Below are 23,353 nucleotides of genomic sequence, written 5' to 3'. Positions count from 1 at the left end.
CCTCAACTATAAACTGGTGCTTAACAATAAGGTTTCCATAAGGATTAAAAGAGTTAATGCAAAAACATCTTTATTAGACTGGCTGCCCATAGTAAGCATTCAATAAATATTAGCAATTATGAAAATACTACATTACCACATCTTACAAATTATTTACCTATGTAGACACTGACTGTAAGCTCTATGAGGAAGAACTTTTGTGTGTTTCGTTCACTGCCTAAAACTGTGCCCTGCCATCTAGCAGGCATTCAATAAACAGTTGTTGAATGAATACCTACCTACCCTGAAACAATGAAAGAGCCAAAATTACAAACACACACCCCTTCCAAAATTAAGGCCAGGGCCTTGCATTTAATAGGTGCGCAACAGATGTTTGTTGACTGAAGAAATGAATGGAGATGATCAGATAGAAAGTGACTCAGAAAATTGACAGTAGTATATGATGGAGGTAAAAAAGAGATTTAGGAATATTCCAGTTTATTTTTATAAACTTTTTATTTAAAAAATAAAATTATAAACAAAATACAGAAAAATATTGACACCTGTGATAACAAGGAAATGACTCTTAAGGGCAGTTTGTTGTCCTGGGGGAAAAAAACATAAGTGTTATAAAGAAATATTATTGTGCAAAGGAGGAATGTAATATTTAAGGTTCATTTACAACGGGCATTTGGCGTCGACAGAAAAAGTCTTTCTATGTATACATTCAACATTTTGCAGCATATTTACATTCAAGTTACATTTCCAAATTCTATGCCAAATACAGTCTAACTCACTATCAACAATCCCTCAGATATTACTAAAATCCTATTTGGTAGGAGTGCAATATTATCTTATTAGAAAATAATTTTATGTTCCTACTAAGTCAACTGTATTTTTACTACTTTAACAAAATTCACTGACATTTTTATCCCGGTTGAAGTCAAGCCTCTTTTAGACAAAGTCAATACTAACTCAAATGTTGCCAGTTATAAAATTATATAATAATCTTTTCCTCCCTCCTTAGAGACAGTATTAAAACTTTCAATGAAAGGACACCAGCTATGATAAATTATTTTCTTTTACAAGAGTTAGGATGCATTACAGATACAAGTTCCAGAATTTTAACTTATTTCAAAAGATGGCTGAAGCACTTTTCCCTTCAGTTGTTACCAAATTCCTCAGCAAAATAAAACACATTCAGAAATCTACATAGTAGTTTTCTGAAAACTTTTCCCCATTGTCCCCACACATTTCTCAAATCAGAGTGCTTACTCGCTAACAACTGGAGAATCTCTTGCTTAGTTTTTCTAAATTACACTAGAGTAGCTATCCTAATTTCCTAACAATCTTCCCATTTCATTTTTTAAATTATGATTTTATTAAAATCAACATAAATTACAAAGGTTCCATCTTTGCTACAGTTCTTTTAAAAATTTATCTTAACTTACTGAAGGGTCAAGACCCCATAGGGCCTGTCTAGAACAGGCAAACAAAATGTCAAGATTAGAAAATTCTCATGCCTCCAAAAGACTCCAGGCAAATCAAATCTACTCAATTCTTCCTTATTTATCTCAAGTTCAATTTTAAGTCTAAGAAGATAATTAACGACAAAATAACAGAGATTGATGAATTTCATTTAGTTGAGCTCTTTTTTCCTAATTTTCCTCAGGTTGTAACTTCGCCTTCAGTACATGATGACTGGCAGTTGGTAGTAGGTTGCTGAGATGACACCACTTCTAAGTCAGATTCACGAACAAAAACCACTGCGTCACCACTTACATTTATAAGACACTGCGCCTATAGGAACAACAAACAGGACAGGTTCAGCTATACTCAACACGTTCATACTCCTCTATTACATAAGGGGCAGTACAGCCAAAAAAGCACAGGCTTCTAAATCATTAGGATAAAGATAGGTAATCCAACAGAAAAATGAGAAAAGAGTAAGACGGCAATTCACAGGAAAGAAAACTCAAGGCGCTCCCGTGAACATATGGAAAACATATTCAAGCCCGCTATTAGAGATACACAATTAAAATGACAATGAGACACCACTTCATATATATTGGCAAAAAAAAATGTAAAAGTTGAATGTTACCAAGTGTTAACAAAGACATGGGACAACAGCAACACACTTAACACTGCAGCAGGAAGTGCAACCATCCTGAAAAGAACCATCTCCTAAAGCAGAAAAAGAACACACTCCGTGACCCGTTAATTCCATGTATATGTGTTCCCTAGAGAAATCTTGGACATGTATGCAACAAAGATTAATAAGTAACTTTTCACTGCATCATGTTTAGCAAAATACTAGAAACAAACTAAATGCCCATCCAAAGGGAAATGAAAATAAACTGTGGAATATTCATGCCTGAAATACTATATGGAAGTGAAAAATGACCTAAAGCTCAATCAATATGGGTAAATCTTACGATAAATTAAAAACAATTTGCAAAATGATATATACAACATAAAATCATTTACATAATTATATATATCCTTCTATATTTATATAAAGAATGTGCAAAATATCTCAATGAAGGGGAACTTTGGAAATCTCTATGAAAATTACAAAGGTACTACTTTGACCTAGCAATTCTGTTTTAAGAAATTTTCCCTACAGAGATGCTCACACTTGTGCTAATCACTTATGTATCACATTGTTTTTGTAGCACTGTATGTATTAGCACAACATTTACTGAAAACAACCTAAATGTTCATCAGCAGGGGACTAATTAAAGAAATTCCGATCAACCTATATCATGGAGTGTTATGTGGTTGTAACGAACAGTAAAGGTAATCTTTATGTCCTGAAATGAAAACATTGCCAAGAAAAATCAGGTGAAAGAGAAAGCTGAGGAGCAATATGTACTGTAAAGCTACCACTTATATTCAACTGGGAGATAAAAGAATAGATATTTATATATATGTGCTTGTATGTATAAAATCTCTCTGGTTACACACTCTGGAGTGTTACATCTCTAGAAGTTACCAAAAAAAAACAAAAATGAAAAATTTGGTTGCATGTGGGGAAGAAAACTGACTGGCTGGAACAGCAGACAAGGAGAGACTTTTCCATTCATACCTTTTTGAATTTTGAATCATGTACTACCTATTCAAAAATATATTAAAACATTTTAGATACAAAATAAGACTACAATTAATTTTTTTAAGATATAAAGGCATGCATAGGAATGACAACAAAATTAAGATGGTTCATTCAGTATAAAGAGGAAACAGGCCCACTGAGGCTTCAACCATATTTTTAATATTTTATTTCTTAAGCTGAGGGTTACGTGTAAGAATGTCTGTGTGCAATTCTCTACATTTTTTGTGTATATGTAAGATCTCACATAAAAGTGGGGGAAAAAGCTAATGACATAAATCATGGCACCTGATATGATGTGTACACATCAGCGGTAATCAGCCATCGACAGTTATTATTTGGGTACAGAGGAAGATGACTGGTGGTGGAAAATCTGGGTATATTCTAGCTTTTCTGCTTATAGCCTCATACCAAACTTAAGTTTTTTAACCCTCAATTTTTTTCACCTACAAAATGGAGTTAATATCAACACTACAAAGTATTAGAAATGAAAAAAGAAAAAAAAAGCACAGTTCCTTTGGAAAACCAAACAATTCAATCTACGTCTTGGGTATGTTAGGAGAGGTGAGGGGGGCAACAGATGAGTCTGAAGAGGTAGAGACCTGAGAATGTGGAAGACCTTGTATGACATATTAAGAAGGATGACTTTGTCTTTTAAAAAATCACTGAAGACAAACATTTAAAAGATAGTAGTAACAACTTTTACAGTGCTTACTATCCACCAGCACTAAGCACATTACATATATTAACTCATGATTTCCCCAATTTTTATCCCAATGTTATAGATGAGAAAACTGAGGCATAGAGATAAGTTCTATTCTGGATAAGCTGATTTTGAGGCACTTGTTAAGGTGCTAGTTAAGTCAGTAAACAAGTTGTATAAATTTAACACTGGGAAAAACCCAAAACTACAAATCTCAATCTCAAATACAAAGTAATCAAGAAAAAAAAATATTCTTAAAGTAGGGAAAATCCTCTTATATCAAATAAATTATTGCAAAGAAGGATCCAGTTGAATATAATTTCCAGATCTAATAGATGCTTTCTTTATGACCAGATCATATCAAATGATATCAAATACTCCTCCTCAGGATATGCCTGGTTTCTACTTCTACTTTCAAATGATCTGTGTAGAGGCAGTTCTCAGCCCTCCTGGTTTTTCTCCTGCCTTTCTCCCTGTTCCTTTCTCAATCTTTCTTCTCCCCATGTACCCCTTTTGACCACTCCACACAATCTCCTTCACTCCAAATCTTATCAATAAGCTGGCTGCAAATCCAGAACTGCAGTAGCCTCACTGAGCTTTAGATATGCCCCAATTACCTACCAAAAATCCTCCTAGGATGTTTCATAGCTTCCCTTCCCCCTCTAACGTGCCTTAGTCATTGCCAAAATTTATCAGAAGGTTGTCTCATAGTTTTATCACTATTTTTCTTCAACATGTTAATGAAGTTTAGTATACCATGAGTTACGAAAATGTATAAACTATCAAGAAAACGTGAAAACTTAGTAAATCAAGTACCCTTCTGAAGAAACTGATTAAACTTCATGATTTCAAAATAAAACTAAAACCAGTCAGGTGTGGTGGCATGTGCCAGTATTCCCAGCCACTAGGGAAGCTGAGGTGGGAAGATCGCTTGAGCTCAGGAGTTCAAGTCCAGCATGGGTAACATGGCAAGACCCTATCTCTTAAATAAAGCTAAAACAATTTTGCATTTCCATAATGTCTTTTCAAACTGCTTATATATTTATGACAGCAACTCACTTTCACTATAATTTTATTAATGAAAAAAATAATACTAAGAATTTAAATGATTTGTCTTTGGTTACAATTATCTAGATGTACAGGTGGGGAAAAAATATATATACATATACACATCTATTCATTCTTACTCCTGCTTAAATGATAAGTAATTAGTCTATATTAGAGCTTCTTAAGCTCTGTGTCTGCCAAGATATTGATCCCCTCTGCTCTCAGGGGAGTCACTTGGGTCAGAAACGCAGGGCCAATTACCAGCAGCCACATACAGCTTCATGCATTCATCATAGAGTACCAATGGACCACAGAAATAGGATTTTTGACGTGTGCCAAGAGAAGCAGGTTGGGAAGAACTGCCTTTATGGCATTTCATACTATTTAGTATAGTTAATTAATTTTAAAAATTTTTTAACAATTTTAAGTGGATTATCTTAACACAAAATTTAGAAATTTATTTTAAGATTTAAACTAACTGCTTTCATCCCCATTAAGGGAATAACACAACTTACTAGAAATAAGCAAGCAGTCTGGCCTCAGTATGATATACTCTTCATTAGTAAGGCAGCTGAAACTGGACAGCATCATAGTCCAAACTAAAGGATATCTTTAGCTCTCCTCAGTTAGCTATCACTGTATTCTAAACACCTACCAAAAAGAGGGTGGAAACAGTAACTCAGGAGCACAAATTCCAGACGTGATTAAGAGTAATACCTAGTTACCTGAGATGTCGAAATAGCATGTATTGACTTGTGACTATGTATGACCATGGTTATTAATAAATTCATTAAAATGTCTTCGCATCTAGACTCAAAGGGCTCTAAAGAGCAATTCTCTTTTGGAGGGGGTTAGAGGTAGGAAGCCATGGAAGAAATTCTCAGGAATTTCTGCCAATCAGGAATTTTTAACCACATCTTACCTGGTTTTTATTTGGATTCTCCATGAAGACACACTGCTTCATTATGTAGGAGACAACAGCATTCCCTCCTAATGCAGCAACATGAGCTCTCACCATTGCAAACACTTCAGCAATAAAAGCATGGAGAAAACCACTGACTCCTCCTTCCTAAATAATAATGCACAGGAAAATCACACTATATATACATGTGTATGGATATAGGAATGCATACAAAATGTCAAAGAATATATATTAAAACATCCTAAATTATCTTAATATACCAAATAACTTAAACTTCCCTCACAATGGGGATTTACTGCATGAATGAACAGACACTGACTGAACACATGTCCAGGCAAGGATTTACTACCTTTACTTTACAGATGATAAAACTGAAGCCCGGAGAATTTGTAATTTGCCCATGGCTAGCTGTGATCAAATAGCTAGTAAATAAATGGCAGGGCAAGAATTCAAATTGTGCCTACACCTTCAACATCTCCATCAAATCATGCTCATCATCATTTAAACAAATTGATGATAAGCCTAAACAATAAAACTTACCTGCTATCCATAGAGCTCTCATTCTGAACCTGAACCATGTTCCAATCAAACTTGCCTTTTTTTCAGTTTCTCAAATGCATAAGCACTTTGCCTACCTTAGGCTCACTGGCACATATTGCTCCTGAAGACTTTTCACTCAGTTGTTTTTTTCGTTTTGTTTTGTTTTTGTTGGTTTTTTGTGTGGTTTTTTTTTTTTTTTTTTTTTTTCTCAGAGAACAACTCATTCACTCCTTGGTCCCAACTTACATATAATGTCTTCCGAGATACCTTCTCTGACTGTGAATTCTAAGTTGAATTCTATCATATACTCTGATAGCTCTGTTCAATTTCTTTATATTACTTACTCTCCCTAGTAATTAGATACTAATTATATGATTATTTGTTAATGTCTACCATGCTCCAGTTCTACTAGACTGTAAATTCCATTAGGTCAGGGACTGTATCTGTTTTGCATACAATTATATGCTAACATTTAGTTCAACAGGTGCATCTAATAAGAATTCCATACATATTGTTAGGAAATAAAATTCAGTAGTTCAGGGTACTTTTTCCATATTCAAAAACAACCAAAACAGAAATCAAAGGCTAGTCAATAGCTTAAAATGCTTTTCAACCTAGGCTTCCACAAATTCTGTTGGACTTATTTACAGTCTAGGAGGAAATTTCCAGCTTTAAACTGGAAGTTAAGGGGAAAAATGATGCAGTATTAGAAAACCATTTTATTGGATCACATCTTTCTGAAAAGCCTGAGGATCCTACATATAGTTTGGTAAAGATATCTCTTTTTGTAGTTAAGGAATTAAGGGAGTTGCTTCAGCCTGCCTCCAACTCAATCATAGTTCAGTATATTTTTTCTTAGACTTTTATCAATTTCCTCCTGTTTATTAAATCAAAAAATTCTGATGACACAGTAGCTACAGAGGATTAATTTTTAAAATATGAATTAACTGTAAGAAAACGACTCAGGCAATTAACACATTTGGGATATTGTGCTACACAGTTAATATTCTAAGTTTCTGCTGAAGGAAAACCTACCAAGAAGCAACATTTTGAGGTATGGGAGCTTAAGTAGTCAAGAAGGCTTAGGAAATAAAATTTGATGGATTCAAAATAGTGTAATATCCATGTGCTACCAAGAGCAAGTAGAAAAGGTTAATTCATAATATATGCCAGCTTTTTGCACCAAATCTTTGTCAAATTTAAATGGATGTAGAGGTATCATCTATTTTAATTCTCTATCAAAAGGTTTTTGAGAATATCTTGATAGTTTATTTTTCATCTTAACATAATTAAGAGTGATATAAAAACTAATTTATCTTTTCTGGGGGGAAGGACAGAGTCTCACTCTGTCACCCGGGCTGGAGTGCAATGGTGCAATCTCAGCTCACTGCAACCTCCACCTCTCAGGTTCAAGCAATTCTGGTGCCTCAGCCTCCTGAGTAGCTGGGATTACAGGTGTGTGCCATCATGCCTGGCTAATTTTTGTATTTCTAGTAGAGAAGGGGTTTCGTCATGTTGGCCAGGCTGGTCTCGAACTGCTGGCCTCAAGCAATCTACCCGCCTCAGCCTCCCAAAGTGGTGAGAATACAGGCGTGAGCCACCGTGCCTGGCCTAATTTACCTTAAAGAAAACATCCATCTAATTAATTAAATAATCTGTCAGAAGCTATTCATTCATTTGCACAAAAACATATTGTGTTTATTCTGTGCCGGCTACCGTGCTAGGCGCAGGATGGTGAGTATGACATTAAAGATAGTGTGCAGGCTGTTATTCCTAAGAAAGTATAGAAATACTGCTGATGAAAAAGGGCACAGCTAAGTCATCTTTATCATGAATATACTTTTTAAAAATACAAACTGCAGCTGATGTAAAATTTGAAAAGGTTATTGGATGTCACACCTCAGTAATTAAAAAATTTCCCTATTCACAATATTCATTTGCTTGGTAGCCCCTGTTCCTTAACATATGACACAATATAAATTTTTTAAGTTTAAATTCCTGTGTTATAAAAGATGTAACAGGCTGACTCTGATTCTGAACTTTTCCCACATCAAATAAAATATTACAACTTGTTATTTAAAAACCAAATTAAAGTTTAATGATACTCAGTGTGAGATAAGACTGAAGAAATGTCATCCTCATACACTAATGGAGAGAGTAAAAAATGAGCAGCTTCATTCCTTTCTCAGGAGGAAGAAACAGTAGAGCTAAATTACATAAAGTATCTCCTTAGACATGTATCTATAATACAGTCCTCTACTATTTCTAAATGTGATCTGTCAAAAATTGCTAAATTACTGAGAAAACGAAGCTGTTCTTTCAGGGCTATTTTAAACCTCTATTTGAACACAGATATTTGTTTTATTTACTATATGATAAGGTTCTAAGATTTCTAACAATAAATAGGTTTAAAACTAACACAATTCTTGTGATAATCCTAGCTGCTAAATGAAATAACCTCTAGACTCAATCCAGATAGATTATTAAAATATAAATAAATATTTGTAAATTTTTGGCAAAAAATAACAATTTGAAACTTGTTTGGTTTTGTTACTAAATCTTCAGAGAAAAGTTTTTAAAAAATGAAATAACTTCTATAAAATTACCTCCCGAAGAGAAGTAGTCTCTCGAATAAAAAACATGTTAATTATCCCAAGATACTTAGTTATTTTTGCTCCAGGAATAAAAGAAAGAGGTGTCATCTTAACAACCCCAACTGTGGAATTTGCACAAGGTGGAGCAGAACGATTCCGGAAATTTCCATCACCCACTGGACTTGCTTTTTCAACTGTCACGGCTAAAATTGAAGAAAGAGGAGAAACCATTCAGAACAGACGCTGGTAACACAATTATTCCCTGAGGTTTCCAAATAAGTGGAGACAACATTCAGCTGTCTGTGAGGCTAAGCCATGTCATGAAAGAAAAGAAATTATCATGCACTGCATGCAATTAAAAAAGAGAGACAGAAAAACATGAGAGGAAATGCTGGAATGGAATTCTTTTGGAAGAAAAATGGCATTCCTGCAAAAGAAAATGTTGATGCAGTATAGCTACACACACAATGATTGGTTATAAAGTGAAGAAAAAGAAAAAGCGGCAGAGCATTAAAATTATCTGCTGTAGGAACAAATTATTACAAGGAGAGTGTGAAAGTTGTTCTATTTCCCAGTGCAATTTTTCCATCTTTTTCAGACGACTTCATCATTGTCAACTTGTAGATAAACCTTATGTTATCTAGTTGTAAGATATTGGTTTTTTCCAAACCTTTTTGAAAACCAACTCATAATTTTAAAAGCTTAACATAATGACCTCTGCTAGCTAAAAGTTGGTTGTTTATAAAGTAAAAAAAAATAGCTGCCACTTATTAAATAACTGCCATAAGCCAGACCTATATATATGTATATATATAATCCTTACAACAACCCAAAAACACAGGTTATCATCATCATCCCCATTTCATGCATGAGGAAATGGAAGGTTAGAGAAGTTAAGTAACTTGCCCAAGGTCTCATAGCTATTAAAATGGCACTTCTAGGATTTAGAACCAGATCTGGCTGGTTTCACATCCTATATTATTTCTTGTGAAATGTAGTTTTTTTCCCCCTTTTAATGTACGGTAAGCTCTTTCACTCAAATATATTTACCTCAAAATTTACCAAAACACATAGGGTAAAGATAACATGTAAGTAATGATTCTGATCCTAGCAGTAAGGTAATAACTACTTTCTCACCATAAACTCTTTATTAGTTTAGCCCTCTGCATATCACACTTAATAAACCGACAGATGCCACATACTAAATAGTACCTTGGGTCCTGGAAGAATGTCTTTTCAGTAAGACAGTTGGTAATTTACTTCCAACTAGAATGATATAATATCTATTTAGATACTTTTAAGAATACCTGCACAAAAAGGAAAATTTCAAAAACACAATTCTATAGGTAAAACTAATAAATCTAAAGGCCTTTCAAAAGCTTTTCCTAAATGACCATTACAGTCTGCAGCTTTCACACTCTAATACATGATGGATTGGCAATGTTATTACTGGGTAGTAAGGTCTAGCTTTCACCACTGGGAAATCAGGGATATGTTTCTCAGATTATCATAATGTGGTAGAAACATCCGCCTACTTGTCTTAATTGATCCACGCCTTATGGTCTGAGCTTTCAGTTTAATGAGCTCTATCCAGCTGCTGCATCTGTCTGCAAAGGAACTGTAATCAACTGACGTTGCTGAAAACACAGACAGAAAACAAAAGAAAAAAACAAAGAAAAAAATATGGATGATGTCTCTTACTCGTCTTAACACTCCTTTCGATGATGTAATTTAACTGTAACTCAGAAAAAGAATGGTCCTTTTCAGGTCAGATAAGAGAGATAGTAAAGAGTCAAGCTTTAGACACTGATTTGTCCAAAACCAAGTTCTCAAGTTAGCAGGCTGAGCATTTTTGGTGATGTCATAGTTGTGTGGTCTCCTAGGGAGAGCCTGAGTGGGGTCTAACATAAATATCAATGAAAGGACCACATACTGTGCTTTAACTAACTTTATTTCCTATTCTTCTTAATTTACAATATTTCAGTGGTTTCTATTTTATTTTATAATCAAAGCTTTGTGAATAATAATTCATTTCCCTAGTTTTACTAAAATTATAAAAAAGAGAATCAAATTTTGAAGAATATATTTTAAAAAGTTACTAGTTGACTTATCTGTTATTAAAATATCTTCTTTCTACAACCAGTAAGAGAAAAACCAAAGGACCATTTTCGTTAATGTTTTGTTTCCATGTCTGATTTTGGGCAACAAAGCCTCTGATAATATGGGGTCAGGGCAGGTGTGAGCCTCACAAGTTCCCCCTTTTAAAAAGAATAACTTTTACTACTGCTAAGCTGGAAAAAAATTTTTAAAGAGCTAAAATTTTATGCTTAGAAACTGGGAAACCATTAACATACTAAAAAATTTAAATATTAGTTTAATTGATGTTTTTTAAAAGAACATATTCTACCTACAAAAAAAAAAAAAGCCAGATTTTGGTGTCTATTCCATATTGTCCAGTGCATTTTCTGCAATGTCTATAATTTTATGCACCATCAAACTAGAATTTTACACCTTTGGTGACTATTTGCTTAATTAGACAAACTCACCTCTCTGTGCAGCTGGTATACCTGAGTTAGAACTTGCACTCTCCAGGTGTTCTAATAAGACAATATGAACAACATTAGCTCGGATGCTAAGTACAAGCCAGTACCTCTTCTTTGTTATTTGTTAATACCTCTATAAGCCAGAAGAATAGGAGGAAATCTTTATGGCTTCATTGCAAAAGCAAACCAAATAAAAGCACTTAGGTTTAAAATGTAGTTTCTATTGATAAATGAAAACTAGCTCAGTTCATCAATACCATGCCAAAGGAGACTACTTGCTTACTATAACACAAAAAGAGTTTCAGAAGCTTTACAGTCACAAGAAAATATAAACATAGTAACAAATGTGAGTATGATGAAAGCAGGATGTGAGACTAGGCAGAGAAAAGGGTCAATGTGTTGGGAAGAATATCTGAAATGAAACATGGAAGGAAAATGTTTGCTGTGGGGAAGAGTCTATAAGATTAAAAATTACAGATAATGATTATGCTTCACAGATCAGCATAAGCGGCTCCCTAGTCTTAACTCTCACCACCAACTTCTTCATTCAAGGACTTCGATAGCAACAGCTCCCTCTGGTGGTATCAAGACTTTGTGAAACTAAAAAATGAGTGATCACAGAGGTAACTAGGAATCCCAAGCCAGTATCACTCCCTTTCCAGTAACCTGACAGCAGCATCCAGAATTTTCACTGATATTTTTTATTATAGGTATTTAAGGTATTGCACAAATTTAAATAGCACTATAAAAAAACTTCATAATCTATTTTTAATGCTCATTTTCTACCCACATTAGAATATTTAAATTTTTATTTGAAAGACTTTTACAACTAAAAGAATAGTGCTGCCAATTTAGAAATAACTCATGAAAAGCACTGAGAATAACTAGGTTGGCTTAGTATAGTATAGTTTAAGTATAGATAGATAGATAGATACGTTTTTTCATTTCTACTTAGTGTGTTGATTTTTTGGTAACATTCTTAAATTAATAAAAAAACTTTTCAAAACATTATTTGTACAGAATGTTTCTACCATAGAATGTTGCCGCTAATTGAAAATACAATGCAAGTGTCTCACCATGCCCCATCAACACAATTTTTTTGTTTTTGAGACAGAGTTTTCATCTTGTTGCCCAGGCTGGAGTGTAGTGGCACAGTATCAGCTCACTGCAACCTCCACCTCCCAGGTTCAAGTGATTCTCCTGCCTCAGCCTCCCAAGTAGCTGGGATTACATGCATCCACCACCATGCCCGGCTAATTTTTTTGTATTTTTAGTAGAGATGGATTTCACCATATTGGCCAGGCTGGTCTCGAACTCCTGACCTCAGGTAATCCGCCTGCCTTGGCCTCCCAAAGTGGTGGGATTACAGGTGTGAGCCACCACACCTGGCCCACAGTTTTTATAAAGTAACTGACCACTAGCTAATACTGCAGCATATACAGAGCTGATGAATAAAAGGGATCACCAGGTGGGGTCCACGAAAGGCCTATGAGGATACCACGCTGTGGACATGCCCTGACCATCATGCTCACTGACTGGAGATCTAGATAAGAAAAGTCCTCCTGATTCAGGATCTTGAGGGACTTTGGAAGTCCAGGAGGAGATGGGACCTATACAAAGACCAGCAAAGACCTGACATTCATAGGCTTACCAGATCTGCAGGGACACTCAGCACAGAAACAAGACTCAATGGAGAGACTGGGACACCAACTGTCCTACCCCTAACTTACATATCCCAAGAGAGTCCTGAGGCTCTCATATGTCTTGTGCAGTACAGATTTGGTTGGTGTAGAATTACAGAACATATAGCTGGCATTAGGAATTCTGTGCATTTTTTTAAACTGCAGGGGAAAGAGGAATGGCTTAAAAATTACTGAAAAATCACTAAAACGAAAATCTTTTCTATACCTTGATATTATCTGAGTAATATGGAATTCCCTAGTAGGAACTGCATATATTTTAATGGCAAATGTATGAGTATTATACATACTTTACCTGAGTATGTATTAAATATCTGTTCCCATCTCTAACATCAAGTGGAAAAAACAAGGTATACAATGATATGTAAAATACTTGTGTTTTTTAAAAAGCATGAATAGGGTATCTTTGAAAGACAGACAGTAAACTGCTAAAAGTAGTTGCCTCTTGGGGAAGGAAACAGAGAAGAGAGCTTTATTCTGGACTATATGATTTTTGTAGTATTCGAATTTTTCACGATATACATGTATTACTTTTACCCGGTAAAATTTATATAAAGGGTGAAGAGGGAAAAAAGGGAGGGAAAATGTTTATTCCCTGCCCTCAAATATGAATGCATCTGAAAAAAATCTGAAAAACCAAAGTTTTTAAGGGAGAAGATTTTTGATTTCACTTAGGGAGAGCAGGTTCATCTTTTAACATACTTGCTATCTTAATTTTTCTCCCAGAAAAAAAGGCCCAAGAGGCCCAAGGCCAGCTGGTCCCAGCAGCAGATAGACATCAGCACCTTGGACTGGTTTGAATACCTCAAATGTCTGATGACCTCAGACTCCCAGGCCCTCTGCTCCTCCTGATCAGTTTGGCTTCCCAGGTGATAGGCTTTCAAAAGAGAAGGTACTGCAGATACATGCAGTCTGGCTCTCTGACCAATTGGGAGTTCTGGTTTAAAAGAAATAAAACAACATGCAATCTCTAGGCTAATACTAAATTAAAAACAACATAGTTCATTATTCAAGGGTAGAAATCTCCTTAAAAGTCTTTCAAGCTTTGTTGAGTTGTGCTCAGTTGTGTGCCATTTGTAGATCTACATGGAAGAGTCTGAAACAAATGCTTTTCATGTAAAGATCCCCCTTCTAGCTGCAATCAGAGTCTCAAGCCACACAACAGTCTGCTTCTATTATAATTTGGTTTCCCATTTAATGCAAGAAGAAGATTATTTTGCTTTTTTTAAGTCACCATTAAGTGATAACCCTGCAAGCCCCAAATAAATGACCCTAGAAACTTAGCAAAGCAAAACAGGGCTATGGTTTTGTTATTCTCCTAGCACACTCTAGCAATATTTAACAAGCCCCTTGTCTAGTGGTGTGGGAGGGAAACTAACCCAGGTTAAAAGCAGCTTAGTGGAAATGAGCATATTAATGACAAAAAGGATTCTTCCTCCCTCAAACAGACATTCTCCACTACGTCTCAAGTCTGAGACTTTTCCATTCTTCTAAATAACTTGTCGTAACCAATGGCAAAGGTATTTGTTAGCTGCAGTGATTATTTGAATGTAGGCCCCTCCAAACCTCATTGAAATTTAACTGCCATTGTAACAGTACTAAGAAGTAGGACATTCTGGCCAGGGGCGGTGGTTCACACCTGTAATCCCAGCACTTTGGGAAACCTAAGTGGGCGGGTCAGTTGAGCTCAGGAGCTCGAGACCAGCCTGGGGGACAGAGTAAGACCCTGTCTCAGATTAAAAAAAAAAAAAAAAAAGCCAGGCGCGGTGGCTCACGCCTGTAATCCCAGCACTTTGGGAGGCCAAGGCAGGCGGATCACTTGAGGTCAGGAGTTCGAGACCAGCCTGGCCAATATGGTGAAACTTCGTCTCTACTAAAAATACAAAAAAAAATTAGCCAGGCATGGTGGCAGGTGCCTGTAATCCCAGCTACTTGGGAGGCTGAGGCTGGAGAGTCACTTGAACCTGGGAGGCGAAGGTTGCGGTGATCCAAGATCGTGCCTCTGCACTCCGGCCTTGGCAACAGAGGGAGACTCTTGTCTCAAAAAAAAAAAAAGGTAGGACATTTAAGGCCTGATGAGGCCAGATCTCCACCCTCATGGGTGGGATTGGTGCCATTATGAAAAGGGAGATTTGATCTCCTCTTGCTCTCTTCTTGCCCTTCTGCCCTGTGATAACACAGCAAGAAGGCCCCTGCCAGGTGCTGGTTCCTTGATATGGGACTTCCAACCTCTAGAACTGAGTCAATAAATGCCTGTTCTTTATAAATTACACGGTCTCAAGTGTTTTGTCACAGTAGTACCAAACAAACAAAGATAAATACAGGAATAAATTTCTACACTGATCAGTACCTCTTTTGACTATGTATTCACTTTATATCATTAGAATTTGCAGATCATCTTTGCTCTAAATAATTAAAACATATTTGAGAAAATCTTATCTGAATGTCTTTTAAAAATTACTAAAACTAAAAAACTTCCTACAAATTTGGAAATGATTCTCTGACAGATTAAAATATATGCAGTTGGGAGTCATTATAATTTATGTTTTATTTTCCTTTTAAACATTCTCAGTTTTATTATGATCAAAACTGGGTTTTATGTTTCTTTAGAAATTTCCATCAATTGATAATGCATTGATTAGTTATGCTTTATAAGTATAAAATCTAACTTCATGACTGGGGTAGACAAATGATATATCTAATATTCAGTATAAACCTGATCTATAACAATACTCAAATATTGATGAATTGATAAGGAAACTGCCATATTACAGTTGTAAATTACTAAGGCACACAGAAAGACAGAACTAGCTTCAATTTGGACAGTTTACAAGGGAAAAATTCAACTGTGATACCTAGGTAGTACATATATTAGATAACAAAGACAATTAACTTCCCTATTTGGGTCATTTAAGTTTCTAAGTAAAGGTGTACGACATCCTGAACCACTTGTCTTTCTTCTTCAATCCCCTTCTTACATTTTCCTGCTTCCATTTCCAAGAATGCAATCTCCCTCTCACTCCTATCTTTTATAGCTTCTCTTCCAAATAATCCACTTTCTGTCAGTAACTCAATGCAATTTTCCTTTGCTTTTTACTCCCTCTTCCTCTAACTGTGGATTTCACTGTCCCCAAGCTGCCTTGAAGAAGCTACAGAGATAAAGATTCTTTATTCCTACTTCTCCATCAATTCTCTTGCCTTCCGTCCTTCCTTCCTTCCCATTTCTGGGGTGAGTTTTTCACACATTTTCCTCTAGTTAGTTTCTGTTTTTTGTATTCTCTTCCCCTGAGCATCTCTTTCCTTTTAAAACTTGCCGTTGATTACCTGGCCATCCAATAACATCAAGAATTTTAGCTGTTTTTTATTGTTGCTGCCACTTGGTCATAGTGACAAAATATATTTTTTAAAAAATAGTAATAACAGACATGCAATGGACTATTAATATATAAAAATGCTTTTAATTAGTATAAGGAATTATATATAGTCATAAGAATTCAAACCGTTAGTTGGCAGGAAAAGTAAAAGATAACTTCTGTATTTTTTACAAATGTACACTTCTAATTGCTATTTTAAAATAATGTTAGCAAGACATTAAATTCAAACAGTTAAACTATTTTAAAATCAAATCTGTGAGTGAGACTGTCTCTAAAAAGAAAAAAAATCTAATTTGGTTTAACAAAGAAAAAGTAACTCTTCTAGCCTACAATAAAAAACTTCTGACGTAGACACCTAATTCTGAAGTACAATGTATTGTGGGTATAAGCCAACTTGTTTTTATATTGAAATCCAGATTTTAACCTATGCTTGCCACAGCAGTCAGCAGCAAACGTAATGAATAGAGTATTCCTGCCAGCCTATAGCTTATGCCACTGAACACGAGGAAAGTACTCTAGTAAAAGCAAAAGGAAAGCAGGAAACAAGGTGGGTATTAAAAAAAAAAGAGTCTTCTATACAGTTTCACTCAACGGTATTTAAAACTAAAATTGACTTAATTAAACCTTTTTAATTTTTAAACGATCAGTCTTTTAATGAAAACTATTATCCTACCTTAGGTAATATTTTTTAAGAACTTGAAATATATTTAAAGTAGTATATGATTTATACACACTTGTCTAATATAAGTTCTTAAGCCCTACAATACAGCAACTAATAGCTCAAGATGTAAGCCTTTAGATATTTCTCTAAAGTAATATGCTAACCTTTTATAAAAATTACATGTATAAAATTCTTGAGATAAACTGAAATCGATGAGAAAAATCTCGCTGATTTCACTCTTCTCCCAGACCTCAACCCAGACTCCCCCCATTTTGCTCATTCTTTTTTTCTATATATCTATATATATACACACATTATTTTTAAAGTCTCTTGAAAATCATTTCAGAGAAAAACTCGGGTTTGGATATCAATGATGAGAAAAAACCATGAAAATTGTATTAAAAATTTGCTACAGCTATCATTTTTCTCATAACACACTCTTGTATAAACATAAATAATTTATATGGATACCATATCATCTATCCTTTAATAAATTATTTAGGCTCAGCACCAGTTAATATATCAAATCAGAAAAATCAAGACAACCAGCAAGGTAACGCCAAATCAACCATAAATTTGAGACATACATCAAACTACTTTGTTACCTTTAAAAACAAAACCAAATATAATAAACGATGGAAAGAAAAAATTGAACATGGATGGACAATTCAGGCCCAGGCTTACTCTACACAGTGAATTAAGATACATGTTATTGAAGCAACATTTCTTTACATGACATTCACCCATTTTCAATAACACAAAAAGACAATGAAAGGTTTATCTACAAGTAAAAAGATGGAAATATTAATAAACATACTATGCTTAGCTCTTGAAACTAATCCTCTAGTCAATATAAAAGGAAATAAAAAATTTTAACAATCATCCTATTTGTGATTAAAAACATAAAATATAAACTGGAATTCAAAGTTCCTGAAAGTAAAAAAAAAAAAGCTATCGGCTTATTTAACTTAATAAAATGATTAAAAAACTATACTTTTATTTATCGGTATTAGTAACTGACTTCTAAGCCTCTTATGGTTGCATATTTTAAAAAGCAGAGAAATCTTTTGAGCATTTATCCCTAACACTCTTACCTTCCTCTCTTCCTATTTCTGCTAAATTGCTATTCTTGAATTTTTCCAGACATTGTCTTCTGTCATGTTACAACACTCTATTACTCCATTTTTAAGACTCTATTATATTTTTCAGAACTTTTCAAAACCTATCTTACCCTCAAATTTTCCAAAACATTTTGAGATAGCTTTAAAAACTGTATTTAGCCTATGTCCTCCTGAAAAGACTTGAGGAAGCACAAGACAATAAATAAGCATGCAACATAAACCACAATTTACAAAACTACAGAAATATTGACAGAAAGGTACAGATACACTTTTAAGTGTTTACTGATGATTTTACAATGCAATATTCAAGGAAAAGCACATAGGTTTTACAGTTAAGCACTTAGTATAAAAAGTTTTACATATATTAGTATTAGATGTGACGGTCTGATGATGATGATGACAATAAAGGGTGGCATAACCCATCAATGGTTTTCAAACTTTTTGAGACCCTTTCTTCAAGTGAAATCACATACAGAAGATGGATATATAAAAATACACGGAATCAAAGCTGCTGTCTCAGAAAAGTAGGGGATCCAGAGATCTACCCTCAATCCTATCCTTCTCTGCTCCCTTTCACTCTGCCTCCTGGAAGGCCATGAGGTACCTCTGACAAACCTCTATGGTTCAGAGGAGCAGAATTTAAAATTAAAATTATTGGTTTAATTGATTAAAAGTTATTTGAAATCATTTTTTATTTTGTTTTATTTTTTTGAGACAACGTCACTCTGTCGCCCAGGCTGGAGTGCAGTGGCACGATCACAGCTTACTGTAGCCTCAACCTCCCTGGGCTCAGGTGATTCTACCACCCAGCTTCCTGGGTAGCTGGGACCACAGGCACACCACCATGCATGACTAATTTTTTGTATTTTTTGTAGAGAAGAGACTCCTAGGCTCAAGCAATCTGCCTGCTTCAGCCTCCCAAAGTGCTGGGATTACAGATATGAGTCACCACGCCCAGCTGAACACACTTAAATTAAATATAAACGCTCAGTGTGACCTTGGGGACTAATTTAGCTTTTGGTTTACTTTTTGAAAATGGGAATATGTTAATAATTGAAGAACCATAAACTACAGAAACCCAAGGAATTTTAAAGGTTAGAGAGAATCTTAATCTTTTCACATTTTACACATGACGAACTGAGGCTCAAGGACGTTAAGCAATTGGTCCAAGTTCTCATGCCTAATCCACAGCAGAACTGAGAAAACACAGGTTGGTTGCTTTTCTAACCTACCTCATGGTCCCTCTCAATTCTCCCTAAAATGAGCTGCAAATATTTTAGGTACTGTTCAAATAGGACTTACTCTACTCAAATTCTTATTTTCTTGTTTTTTAGTCCACAAAGTATCATTTTGCATACCATATACTAACGATCACATAAGCACCAGTTATAATTCCTTTGAAAACATTCTGAAAGCTACTGCAGAGGTGGAAAGTTGTCCTTATAGACAAGGCAAACTTAGACAGCTTAAATCTAATCTTCTGCAGAATTCAGTAGGTATTAACAACATAGTAAAACAGAGCTAATAGGGACCCCAAGTCCACAAATACCTTTTCCTACAGAATAACAATCAATCAAACCTTTGTCGATTAGGTTTTAGGGCTTTTTTTTTTTTTGGCCCCTATTGTAGGATAAGGATAAATGAAATTATACCTAGAAGTGATTTGGAACTAACCCTGAATAAATACAAATTTCTGTAAAAAGTAGATGTTAAAGAAAAAAAAAACTTGCTGTATAGTGAGTTCAAGAAAGACTTCTCTTCTTTTTGAGAGACGGTCTCCTCCTATCGCCCAGGCTGGAGTGCAGTGGCACAATCACAGCTCACTGTAGCCTTAACCTCCTGGGATCAAGCAATCCTCCCACCTCAGCCTCCCACGTAGCTAGGATCACAGGTGCACACCACCACATGCAGCTAATTATTTATTTTTTGTAGAGTTGGGGTCTCACTGTGTTGCCCAGGCTGGTCTTAAGCTCCTGGATTCAAGCAATCTTCTCACCTCAGCCTCTCAAAGTGCTGGGATTACAGGTATGAGCCAACAGGCCCGGCCCAAAGAAGACTCTTGACAGTTCTGCTTTCTGCCTGGAAGCTGCATTTAATACATAAATCTGAACTCACATTACCTTTGAATTTGATTTTTCCTCTCTGTTCTTTCAAGGACATTGAGACATGCTACAAATCTCTATGGAGTTCTAAATCAGAATTTTAGGTGATGACAAAAAGGAAAAAGGAAAAAGGACCACAGTTACCACGTTACAAAGTTCAGAATCTAGAAGCAGCTTATTTTTCATCTTCGAAATATGAGACAAGATCTATTTATCTATATAAACAGACTTTGTACTGATTTAATAAAGATTCTATTGACATATATGCAAAGTGAATATAAAACTATTCTGTATTATAAATAATTTGGTATCAAATAACAAGTACGAATCATCAAATAATATCCATTGTATTATAAGACATAAAAGTTAAATAGCTGATTTCAAATAACTGTATCATTTCTCAAAATAAATTTAGTGAAAAACACATACTACATTTGTCTAATACATAATGCTACAAAATAAGGTATAGTAATTTTAAATTTTTTTGTAACAAAAATTATACTAAAATCAGATGAGAAATGGAAAACAATACCTCCCACTTTTCTCCAAAGATTATGCAGATCAAAATAGATTTATTGCTATTAAATTAAGGAGCTATCAATTTGCACTGGAAAAAAACATGGCAGTGTCTTATGTAAGTACATAACAATGTTCTTCAATTATCGCCACAGCAAAGACAGGAAGCTCATCCCTTTCTCACTTGTACTACTCCCACTCAAAACCTCTTCACATATCTTCTAAAAAAAAAAAAGCATTCTGTTGTCTGTGAAAATCCAAAACTTTTTGTGAAGGTTTAATTGTTGCTGGAAAAACTTACCAAATATAATATAAAATATCAAGTATTCTATGTGTGAATAGTTACAGTGGGAAATCCAAACCTTTGAAAATAAAGCTTTAATACATTAAGGTATGAGAATGGAATATCATAGGAAAAATTACCTTAATAACTTACAATGAAATTACTTGAGAAATTAAAATAAAAGGAACATTAATTTCTCCCCTTTATGAATATGAAGAAACATGTAATGAGGGAATGAAGGATAAATTTTCACCTCAAGGGTAGTAAGATTGCCTATAATGAAGAAGCAGTGAAAGGATCTAGAAACCAGGATTTGTGTTTGCTTTTTCTCTCACTTAACCAACCTTTAGCTGGTGGAAAAGGATGAGAAGGAAGTGAATCTGAACATAGTTCCAGTGGAAATTGTAAAAGTTCTTCATTATCTGTAGAGGCTAGAAAGGCAAGAAAAATATCAGTTATTTAGTCATGATCTATTATTAATTTTTTAAAATTAAGAATCTGTGACAACATACATATACATATTCTCAGCTCCATCTCCCCGCCCCAATTTATTCTGGTCATTTTCTCCTTGATTTCTCCCGTGGAAACCCTTCATCTGCATGATGCGGAGACTGGTGCTATCTTCCCTGGTATGACTGTTGTGACGCTTTAAGAGATTAATATCTGTAACTCACTTAGCACAGTGCTTTGCAAATAATAAATGCTAGATAATAATTAATATCCTACACTTTGTCCATTACTAGTTTTTATGATACTTAAACCGGTTACATGTCTTCTTTGATAAATATCTGAACACATAATCATTTAATACATCTACCTGACATTAACTCACTGCTCAAATCTTATCAATGCTATATATGTAGAATGTAATCAACTTTTAAAAGTTTAGGACTAACCAGGAATATTTCATTTAGCCAGTAAATCATTCAAACTATACAAGAAAGTATAGTATCCCCCATTGTGTGTTTTTCAAAACAGTTTCCAATAATTTGGATTTCTTCAGAATATATTAAGAATACTACTTCCTAAATCTTACTGGATTAATAAGGCCACCTTTGTGAATCTGTTGAACACTACGGAACTTGTCCTGAAAATAATACACAGGCACACAATTGTGCTTACTACATCAGTAGGTCCTCAGATGCCTTGAAGACCTTGCCAGAGATCTTAGTATAGAAACCCTTATATTACTGCAGAATTAATATGCTATAATTTAAGTCTAAAAAACCAGCAGCATTCTCTATGTAAATATCAGTCAAATACCACCTAGTCATGTGTGAAAAATATCAAGTCAGCCATACGCTTATCCACACAGTTATCTTCATAAAGATGAACAGAAAAAGCAGCAAATATTCTTCAAGAAACAAGTAATTTATTGAATCCACTTGTCCTCTATATTTTATCACTGAACCATAACACAGACAAACACAAACCGGACTTCCTATCCAGTAAAGATTTACCTCTTTGTAATGACTTTTCAACAGGGGTTTTTGTGGTTTGTAAAGCCTGATTTTTGTCAAAAGTTATTGCGACTGCTGTGACTGTAACCTAGAATTATAAAAACAGTAATGCTTAGCAAAATAATCACTGCCAAAACTAAGTTTCTTCCATATTTTTTTTCAGTACCACGGAACAACCTATACCAAATACCTTTTCTGGTTAAAATCCTCAACCAGAATTATATATAAATCCAGATACACAAACTACAACTATGCCAAACAGTTATATCTAATCTAGATATTCCAGAAAGAGCTCAAGAACCTTCTCTAAAAAATGGGAACTGGTGAAATCCCACATGATGGGTACAGATCCTACTGTATACATGCTGAAGCATACGTGTGCTTACCCTTCAGATAACTAAAGTTCAGAAAAAGAAACACATATGGCCTAATGCATACTAACATATATTTTTTAATATTGTGAGGTAAACTAGTATATGTTTAAGTTATTTAATTATGGCAAAATTATGATAATGAAACAGATAATAATGAAAATAATAAAACAGATCAGATAAAGACTATTATTTCATAATGGACTAAATCTTAATTACCTGAATTAATTCATCTTCAGGCAGAGATACTGTAAAATTTACATGGCAAAGGCAGCAGGGGATCATAGATCGTAGTTTAAAGTACAGGCTCTACACAATAGAAAATATT

At 34.7% G+C, this 23,353-nt stretch overlaps 1 protein-coding gene across 23 annotated transcripts in view; it reads right to left on the bottom strand.

The window, feature by feature from the left end:
- Positions 1 to 476: 476 nt before the first annotated feature.
- C2CD5 (C2 calcium dependent domain containing 5) overlaps positions 477 to 23,353 on the bottom strand; it is a 96,726-nt gene continuing 73,849 nt past the window's right edge. For 8 of the 23 annotated variants that reach the window (XM_055280386.2, XM_055280385.2, XM_055280383.2 and 5 more), the window contains 8 exons: positions 23,245 to 23,334; positions 22,655 to 22,742; positions 21,539 to 21,625; positions 11,441 to 11,491; positions 10,430 to 10,531; positions 8,907 to 9,097; positions 5,761 to 5,907; positions 477 to 1,779 (listed from right to left, as the gene is read on the bottom strand). In XM_055280386.2, the coding sequence (XP_055136361.2) occupies positions 1,648 to 1,779; positions 5,761 to 5,907; positions 8,907 to 9,097; positions 10,430 to 10,531; positions 11,441 to 11,491; positions 21,539 to 21,625; positions 22,655 to 22,742; positions 23,245 to 23,334 (888 nt within the window). In that variant the 3' untranslated portion in view covers positions 477 to 1,647. The remainder of the gene's footprint in view (positions 1,780 to 5,760; positions 5,908 to 8,906; positions 9,098 to 10,429; positions 10,532 to 11,440; positions 11,492 to 21,538; positions 21,626 to 22,654; positions 22,743 to 23,244; positions 23,335 to 23,353) is intronic. The other 15 variants (XM_055280395.2, XM_055280394.2, XM_055280397.2 and 12 more) reach the window with 4 other exon arrangements.

Source organism: Symphalangus syndactylus, chromosome 5 (genome assembly GCF_028878055.3).
Source record: "Symphalangus syndactylus isolate Jambi chromosome 5, NHGRI_mSymSyn1-v2.1_pri, whole genome shotgun sequence".
NCBI classification, from domain to species: Eukaryota; Metazoa; Chordata; class Mammalia; order Primates; family Hylobatidae; genus Symphalangus; species Symphalangus syndactylus.
Note: the sequence above shows the minus strand (reverse complement) of the source record. Positions and strands in the feature narration are given on the sequence as shown.